This window comes from Populus trichocarpa, chromosome 4 (assembly GCF_000002775.5).
Source record: "Populus trichocarpa isolate Nisqually-1 chromosome 4, P.trichocarpa_v4.1, whole genome shotgun sequence".
Lineage (NCBI taxonomy): Eukaryota > Viridiplantae > Streptophyta > Magnoliopsida > Malpighiales > Salicaceae > Populus > Populus trichocarpa.
In genome coordinates, this window is record NC_037288.2 from 5,192,466 (window position 1) to 5,201,994 (window position 9,529).

The window sequence follows — 9,529 nt, forward strand, 5'->3', positions numbered from 1 at the left end:
TAACATTTGTGTAGTCATGGAGATTTTCTTCACTATGTTAGAAAATTAAATAATAGTCAGTTAACTAAAAGTTTTGAATATTAATAAGTAAAAATTATCATAATCATTCTATAATTTAATTATTTTTATATTTACTATTTGTGTTTGAGAAAATTAAGGTTTATATCTCTAATAAATATAAAATAAAATAAATTATTTAATAATATAAGATATAAATTATCACGAGCTTAATAAAATTTAAGATATTAACTATAATTTAAAAAACACACATAAATATAAAAATAACTAAATATTAGGGTAATTTTCCCTATTAATAAATTAATATTTTTTATTTGCATCCTCTAACAAAACACCACATTATGATATCTTTTTCAGTTTTTTTTTAAATTGATTTTTTTATTTTAAATTGATATTTTATATGTTTTAATATAATAATATTAAAAATAAATTCTTTTAAAAAATTAAATATTATTTTATTATATTTAAAAACAAAAATAACTAAGAAAAACACTTCCACGTTCTTTGTTGGCTGTGCTCTGCTTCCACAGCCTCCTCTCTCTAACAGATCTCATCTCCTTCTCTCTCTAAACATCACACCTCTGAAGCTTCTCTGCTTATTTTAGTTCTTCTCTATCTCTTTTTTTTCTCTCTCTAGAGTTCCAAACTTCATCTCTCTCTAGAAATAAATTCTGTTTCTCAAGTGGGGTTTTCAGGACTATCCTTTTCCACGAAAAGCAACACTCTGCTCCTCGTGAATTGCATGTCAAGTTGGCAACTTTGAGGGAGACCATTAAAGAGTCTGTGAGAGAGATCTAATCTGGAGGCCTTGCCTTCATGGCCAAAACGGGTTGTTTTTGCTTTTGGGGAATTTTCAGGTGAATGTAGTGTTTCTCTTGTTACTTTTTTTAGTGCGTCTTTCTTCTTCTTCTTCTCTCCTCTAGGCCCCATCTTCTTTTAATCTCAAGCTTCTTTATTACCTACCCATTTTGTCATAATTGCAAATGGGTTTATACCCTTCAAAAGCTTCTTTTTTCCTGGGGGAGTTTAAGTTTGAAGATTGACATTTGTCTTGTCGGGTCTATTTTTTAGCGTCCAGGTGGTGAATGATTTACATGTTGAAGGTAAAAGGAGTAGTGCTTTTGGTCTTCTTGAACTGAAGCTGAGGGTTTAGCATGGGAGTGAATGTAGAGTGATCAATGCAGTTTGGGGGCTTTAACAAAAGCTTGAGATTTTGAGTTTGCTTTCATGGGTTTGGGTTAGTAAAATGTTTTTTTTTTTGGATAGTTTGTAGTGGTGATTCTATGCCCTACAGGAGCACATACTGATTGTTTTGAAGAACTTGTTGTACATGGAGGAAAGTTTCGGGGATTTGGTGTTATAATGGCAAATTGGTTTGTTACCTTTGAGATGAAAATGAATGCCTTGTGTTTAATGGAGGATCTTTGATTGCTTGAGTTTTGGCTTTTTCTGTGGGTTTTGGCAATCGGTTAGTTGGGTATAATTACTTACCTTTTCGAAAGCAATAGTGTCATATTTAATTTTTAGGGTGGATAGAGTTTGAAAAAAAAAAAAATGCTATATAGTTTGATTAGTTTTGTTAACCCTCAAGAAATAATGCTATCATTTGCATTTATGTTCTGATAATGACCAAGGCAGTCCGCACTAGGATTCTCAAGGATGCAAATGGTGATATCGGCGATCATCTCCGAAACCATATTCATTTGACCAATTGTATTCATCTGAAAAACCATATGCTTAAGCAAAGCCCCATACTGGCTGATAGGTCATTAATGCGGGACCTCATTACCCTTCAGAGGTCCCGATCTTTGAGAGATCCTTCGGCCAGTCCTCCTTCATGGCACTCACCTTCTGTAGTTGATTTACTTCCCAAGAAAGGTGACCCAGATGCGGCCATTCGAGAAGGTAGAAGCTCAGTTGGTACTGAGCGTCGAAGGGAAGGTAGGAGGTTGTCAGGTACTTCTCCACCCTTAGCAAATTTAGCACCATCAAAGGTCGTCCCAAGTGATATTAGTTTGGGTATTGATGGGGTAGCGGCTATTAGTGATCGCAGTGTGAAGAGTGGAATAAGGGATGGTAGGAGAGTTGTTACGAGAGAAGAATTTAGTAGAAAAAGTAATAGGGCTGATCTATTGGGCGGTGATGAAGACCTTTTACAAGATCACGCTGTTAATAGTTTTATTCATGAAGCTGTTTCGGGGAATTCAGAATCAAAAGATAGAAAGAGTAAACATAAGGGGAAGCATAGTCAGGATATGCATATTAAGACCCTTTCAGAGCAGCTAAATGAGATTCCAAGAGGTAGCGACGTGGCATCTTCCAACATGCATCTTCACGGAAGACACACACAACAGCAGAAAATAGGTGAGCATGAGACCAGTGTTAGTGGCTATAGTGGAGTGAATAGGGTGAAAAGGCGGAAGTTTCGAAATGCCAGAAGAACTCGGGCTGCTGCTCCAGCTTCAAGGGATGCTGGGGGACAGAAAGAAATGTCTGTTGCTTCTAATTCATTTGCTCAAGGTCCAGCACAGCCAAGGTATCACATGGAGGAAGAAGAATATGGGGACCAAAATGTCACAAGGGCTCCCAGAAATGGATGTGGAATTCCATGGAATTGGTCAAGAATTCATCATAGGGGTAAGACATTCCTTGACATGGCTGGAAGGAGCTTTTCTTGTGGTTTGTCAGATTCAAGGAGAGATGGCACATTTTCCCATGGAAGAGATTTTCCTGGTATGCCTGTGGCATCTGATCATTCTACTTCATCTACTAAATCTGATGTAGAGGCTTTGCCTTTACTAGTGGAGGCATCCGGATCCCATGAAAGCACTGATAATGCTGGTTGGGTGCATGACTATTCAGGAGAGCTAGGTATATATGCTGATCACTTGTTGAAAAATGATGTTGATTCTGAAGCAAGATCCAGTGAACAATGCAAGCTTGGGCAGAACCACAATGGCAGGCATCAAAATCTGACACAAAAGTACATGCCAAGAACTTTCAGAGATCTAGTGGGACAGAATTTAGTAGCACAAGCTCTCTCTAATGCTGTTTCTAGGAGGAAGGTTGGGTTGCTATATGTGTTTTATGGGCCTCATGGTACTGGGAAAACCTCATGTGCTAGGATATTTGCCAGAGCTTTGAATTGTCAATCTCTGGAACATCCAAAACCTTGTGGCTTTTGCAATTCTTGCATTTCACATGATATGGGTAAGAGTCGAAATATAAGGGAAGTTGGCCCAGTCAGTAATTTTGATTTCGAGAGCATTATGGATCTGCTTGACAATATGATTGTTTATCAGATCCCATCTCTATATAGAGTTTTTATCTTCGATGACTGTGATAGTCTGTCTCCTGACTGCTGGAGTGCCATATTGAAGGTCATTGATCGAGCACCCAGACGTGTAGTTTTTGTCCTTGTCTGCTCAAGTCTTGATGTTTTGCCTCATATAATTATATCCAGGTGCCAGAAATTCTTTTTCCCAAAGCTAAAAGATGCAGATATTATATATACTTTGCAGTGGATTTCATCCAAAGAAGATATAGATATAGATAAGGATGCGCTAAAACTTATTGCATCTCGGTCAGATGGATCCTTGAGGGATGCTGAGATGACACTTGAACAATTAAGTTTGCTTGGGCAGAAGATATCTGTTCCTCTGGTTCAGGAATTGGTAAGTGCTTTCTGATTCTTTGGCTATAATTAAAATGTTAAAAAGATTTGATTTCATTGTACATTGGTTAAAAAAATGCATATTCCAATACTGTCAATGTTATGTTTGCCTCTTTAATGATACATCAAAGTAATATTCTATAGTCTATACAAGTCTGCAAGGTATTGACGTTGATGTGTATGTTAGAAATATAATTATTGCAGTTAAGTTTTTCAAACAATTAATGCTTTGAAATGTACTTGATCATGCAGGATGTGCTAATTTTCACTTTTTTGACAAAAGTCACGGTGCTTTTATTTTCTGTGTTAATGATGGTGGGATAGTGCTAGCATGTAAAGGAAGTTATAGTTCTATGTTTGGACTCCAGATTATCCAAAATTAGAAGTTATATCTGTGTATATGTTATTTTGCTGATAAAATATGAGCCTAAGCCTTATCCTGATCTCAATTCACCACTCGAGCTAAATTATGAACGAACTGTTGTTCTTGTTGTTTTTCATATTTGCCATTTCCAAACATGAGATCATTTTTAGGCTTATAAGGCTAAGTAGTTACAAAAAATAGTGCTGCATTGTTGTAGTGATGCCTAAAAGATTGTTTTTTAACCGCTTCATGTCTATAGATTAGATTGAAGAGCAATTTGCCATTCATGGCTTGTGGCTGAGTTTCTGTTTAGATGCAGTAGACTATATGCACAAACTTCTCGGAATATCCATATCCATGGATATTGGATATAGGACACTTAATTGAACCACTGTTAAAAAAAAGCACATCTTGGTTGTGATTGTATGTTTATTAGTATTCTGCTTTGTCAGTTGCAGTGTGCAGCTGCAGATTTTTTGATGACCATCATCTCAATATGATGATAATCTTCTGCAGAAATTCTGCTTTGCTAGTTTCCCTAACCCATTGAGAGCTCAATAGCGCTCATGGATCCGTGATTATGAATCTCTCATAATCACTGTTCTTGCCTCTTCATTATCCATCATGGGCTATCATCTCACTGAACACCCACTTAGCCTGTTTGGTTGCTAGTTTTTTTTTTTGCTTTGGTCTCTTAGATGACTCTTCTCAGGCTGATTAAACTGCCCCTTACTGTCTCACTTGATTAAATATGATATGCTTCTATTTATTTGCTCTAAACTCTACGAGTCTCTTACAGGTTGGGCTAATCTCTGATGAAAAACTGGTGGATCTTCTTGATTTAGCATTATCTGCAGACACAGTAAACACTGTGAAGAATTTGAGAGTCATAATGGAAACTGGTGTGGAGCCATTAGCTTTAATGTCACAACTTGCTACAGTTATCACTGATATCTTAGCCGGTAGCTATGATTTCACAAAAGAAAGGCCTAGAAGAAAATTTTTTCGACGAAAGCCATGTGAGTTCAGTAGTTATTTGATGCTTTGTGTATCAATGACAAGTTATTGAATAATCTGACTTTTTAAATTTGGTCTCTGTGACTATGGTCCCTCTCACCTGAAATTGCTGGTTTGTGATTTTCCTTCCAAACTTTGGGATGTTATGGATATTTTGACCAGTTTGGTGTTATTAAGAATTGTTATGTCAATGTTTTTGGTGTCTGAAATTTTATCTTTCGTACCTCTGACATGAATTCCCTCACCTTTATTTTCATCAAAAACTTGATACCGGGTTGTATGAATCAGTTATTTATACTTTGGATATTTATTCACAAAAAATTGACCACAAATTTATTGGTTCTAGTATCCAAAGAAGATATGGAAAAGCTGCGTCAGGCCCTCAAAACTCTGTCAGAGGCTGAAAAACAACTTCGAATGTCAAATGACAAATTAACATGGTTAACAGCTGCCTTGCTTCAACTTGCTCCTGATCAGCAGTATCTGCTCCCTAGTTCGTCCACAGAAACTAGTTTTAATCATAGCCCTCTGGCCCAAAATAACATGGGTGGAAGAGATATTTCCAGAAAAGGTGGTGAACATGAGATGCCCAATAATGGGAGAGATTTGCCAATGCATGTCAGATTGGAAAGTCTCCCTGGTGGAACTTCTGCTGATTTCCGCAACAATGGCTCAACAAATGGTACTAGCATTGACAGAAAAAGAAATGCTGCGTCTGTGATGGCTCCTCAGTGGACACCTGTACAAACTTCTGATGCAATCCGGGTGAACAGCAGGCAGGTTTCTGGTAAAAGCCATAAGGGATATGAAGAAATTTGGTTGGAGGTGCTTGAGAAGATTCAAATTAACAGTATGAGAGAATTCTTGTACCAAGAAGGAAAGCTGATCTCTGTCAGTTTTGGTGCAGGTACATCTCATTTACATGCATTTTTCATTTACATATATTGTGTCATTCGAACTTGCATTTGCACATAGTTGTGGTTTCCACACTTGTTTTATAATCTAGATGCTTTACATGCAAACATATACTGAACCACAATATATTTACTCAAAACATTGAGTGATGGTAAATGTTCACTTGAGGGTCTCATGGTGATGGGGACCAGCTATATGGATTATTTATCAACTGCTTGGGGCTGAGTCCACAAAACTTTCCCTGTTTGATCGTGCTTTATTTGTTTCTTGATTTGATAAATAGTCCTTTGATTAATTTCACAAAGTCACAGTTCTTCCTTTGATTAATGAACCTTAAAATATTCCTTGTTCCATATAAACAACTGGTTTCAAGTGCTATGCTCGTCCATATTCTTAGATCATTATCCTGTCCTATAAAATTGACAAACCAAGCAAAGATTACTCAAATAATTCATTTTGTAGGAGCATGCTCTTTTTAGTCCTTACAAATATTCTCCAAATTAGTGTTTTCTTTGTTCATCTCCAACTGTCCTTTATGTGGCATGCTTGGGAAACAAATATTCTCTATACATTCACTTATAAATATTTAATCAACTCTTCAAATAAATTTTTACCTTTTGCAGCCCCAACTGTGCAGTTGATCTTCAGTTCACATTTCACCAAATTGAAGGCAGAGAAGTTTAGGGCACATATTTTACAAGCATTTGAATCTGTTCTTGGATCACCAGTGACAATTGAGATCAGATGTGAGTCGAACAAGGAAACAAGTGCAGGGTTCCGTGTGCCTCTTATTTTACCAGCTTCTAAAAATGGTTCATCTCAGATGGCTATAGACCCAGTGCTGAATGCTGGGAGCAGAATGCCTAGGACAGGAGATTATCTTGAAGGGAGGAGTGAAATTGTTGAAGTACCGACTTCTCCAAGAAAATATGAGGGCAATGAACCAACTAACCACAATGTAGAATCCAGTAGAAGAGGTTTACAGCACACTCGGGCAGGAGAATCAGTTTCGAATAAGAAGCCAGCCGTGGGGTCTTTGGTGGAAAGAAGAAAGCTTGGGGAAACAAGTCAGAGTAAGAGCATTGTGAGAAGCAAGGTTTCCCTTGCGCGTGTAATTCAGCAAGCTGAAGGATGTACACAGCAAGCTGGATGGTCAAAACACAAAGCAGTTTCTATAGCTGAAAAGCTTGAACAAGAAAATTTGTACGTATTTGAAGAATTTTTTATTCTTTTTACCTATTATCATGCCAATCTAATTATTATCCTTGGTTGGCATAGAAGCTGGAACCACCTTTTAGCAGTGAACTTTATTTTACTAGAAAAGGCCTAAACTTTTGTTATAAAGTGGTGCCTGGTACTGTATTAGCTATATGTGATGAACAGAAAGGAGGGCTTGGTCATAGGGCTGGGTTTCAATTTTTTTGTTTCTCCAAAAATCCTAGGGATTCCTTGACAGGAAGGGTAATGCACCCTTCTTTTATCTCTGATAAAGTAGATTCAATTAGCTATTTATCAGTTACCAATGTCAAACCATATATAATCAGTGAGTAGGGAGCTGATTTTATATGAACTTGTGCATAGTAAAAAAATAAAAAAAGGGTTTATATTATATCTAGTTTTTCCAAAGAAGCCTGAGCATGTATTTGTAGGTGCTTGGTAGTCTATGGTCCTATCAGCCTCGTAATGAACAGAAAAAAATAACACTCTTGACAAGTTTGTAATTAAAACTTGGTTCAGTCGAGAAGAGAGCTCTTCTGCACATTATATTTAAATTATATTTTGCCCTCTCAAATTGGCTTTTGTGCATTTGTAATTTTACAGGAGGCTGGAACCTAGATCAAGATGCTTGCTTTGCTGGAAAGCAACTAGAGTGACACGGCGGAAGGTAATTAATTCTAGATCTCTGATGATATTGATGCAAACTTATGCACCTTTGACCTCGTAAAAATATTCTTAAGGGTGATTATATCCTGCATGTTCTCCCATAATGCTGAAGTAGAAAGAGCAACCATAGCATACTTTTAGTGAGGTAGGTTAATTTTCATGTTTAATGGTCAATATGCTTGCCAACGTTTTTGCAAATGTCATTCAAACCTTCATGGCATGCCAGTCCCTTTTCTAGCTTCTTTGTTTTAGGTTCATATAATTATCTAACCAAACAAAATAGAAGTTGGCCGGAAAGGTATGCATCGCACAATAGTTTAAATTGCTTTGTACACACTGGCTGGAGCTCCCGTTGGTCATTGACTAAACAGTTATGGAAACCAAAGCTACCATAATGATTAAAACATTTCCTAAGATGTACGTTTTGTCTGAGGGAGTGTCCCATTTTGTAAACGAGTAGTTATTTTGATGTAATCTGTCTTGAAAATGTTGGTTATGTTTGTTCTTGCAGCTTTCTCGTTTGAATATTAGGACACGAAAACCACATTCATTGCTGAAGCTTGTCTCGTGCGGAAAGTGTCTCTCTTCTAAATCTCCACGATAGAACAAGGAAAAATTTCCAGTGGCTTTGAAGGATTCAGACTTGTACTTCATCAATACTAGCTAGTGTAATTAGCCATTTTCTTGCCATTTACCGAGTCAATTCATCTCTTCCATCGAATAAATGTAATGGTTATTTCTGATTAGAATGTAGCGAAAAATTATCCAGTGTAGCTTCCTTCATGCAATCATTAAATAATAGTCTTAGGCTTTCTTCTCTTCGACTTTTAATTGCAGTGAGGCCTTACTTTTCTGATGCCATACCGGGACGTTTCTATATGTTAGAAGTTAGTACAGGATAACGAAACAGAAGGGCATCCATTGTTCATTGATGAGCTTTATCTGGCAGATTAGAATTGGGTCACTCTCATGCCGAGGCCTAGGAATGACCAGGACCAGAGAAATCACGCCCATTTTCTCCTTCCTTTCACGTGTTTCTGGTCACTTGAGAACTATGGCGGTGCTTGTTTCACTGTATGTTACTTCCTTTTCAGAATAACACTTCCCGGATTTTCCACTTGATATGCTTGCTCAACAATTTTCTAATATTCTTAGCAAATTATCCCTTTGTGTGTTGGCCGTTTCTATCGAGAATTCTTAGAATATTGAAGTTAAGGGTAGATTACAATAACCCTCTTGAGATATGTGCGGGCCGTGGGTTATGGTTAGCATCCAAAAAATTGAATATTTTTTCGTCGACTCTATTTGCATTTGAATAAAAAAAGAAAATACTACAAACCCTTTTTGTTCCCAAAATACCCTTAATTACTATTAGTAAAAAACGTAATATTACAGAAGGATATTAAAAAAAAAACTCAAATCAAAATTGATTGAGATTAATATTGTTCATGATTTTTTTTATATATTATTTTGAATTTTTTTCAAAGAAAATGTGTAGTTGTAAAAGCGATCTTCAAGAATATTAAGGTTAATTCATCCATCTATCTTCTTAATATATTATGTATATTCTTTCAAATGAAGATGAGCAAATTAATTGAATGTTTGAAATATCTGTAAAAATTGACAATAAATCAATGAATGTTTTTTTTTTTAATTTT

The 9,529-nt window shown here is 36.5% G+C and overlaps 1 protein-coding gene across 1 annotated transcript; it reads left to right on the top strand.

The window, feature by feature from the left end:
* Positions 1–521: 521 nt before the first annotated feature.
* Positions 522–8,695, top strand: LOC7476317 (protein STICHEL-like 3). Its single transcript, XM_024600200.2, has 6 exons — positions 522–3,692; positions 4,855–5,074; positions 5,419–5,979; positions 6,611–7,190; positions 7,809–7,872; positions 8,383–8,695. Exons 1-6 carry the CDS (start codon positions 1,644–1,646, stop codon positions 8,473–8,475), a joined length of 3,567 nt encoding a protein of 1,188 aa, XP_024455968.2. The 5' UTR covers positions 522–1,643; the 3' UTR covers positions 8,476–8,695.
* The last annotated feature ends 834 nt before the right edge of the window (positions 8,696–9,529 follow it).

Excerpts from the sequence above, each read along its gene's own strand:
- LOC7476317 (XM_024600200.2), top strand. The coding sequence starts at position 1,644 with ATGACCAAGGCAGTCCGCACTAGGATTCTCAAGGATGCAAATGGTGAT. Across the intron at positions 7,191-7,808 it reads AAGCTTGAACAAGAAAATTT|GAGGCTGGAACCTAGATCAA; the intron begins GTACGTATTTGA and ends GTAATTTTACAG. Across the intron at positions 7,873-8,382 it reads CTAGAGTGACACGGCGGAAG|CTTTCTCGTTTGAATATTAG; the intron begins GTAATTAATTCT and ends TTGTTCTTGCAG.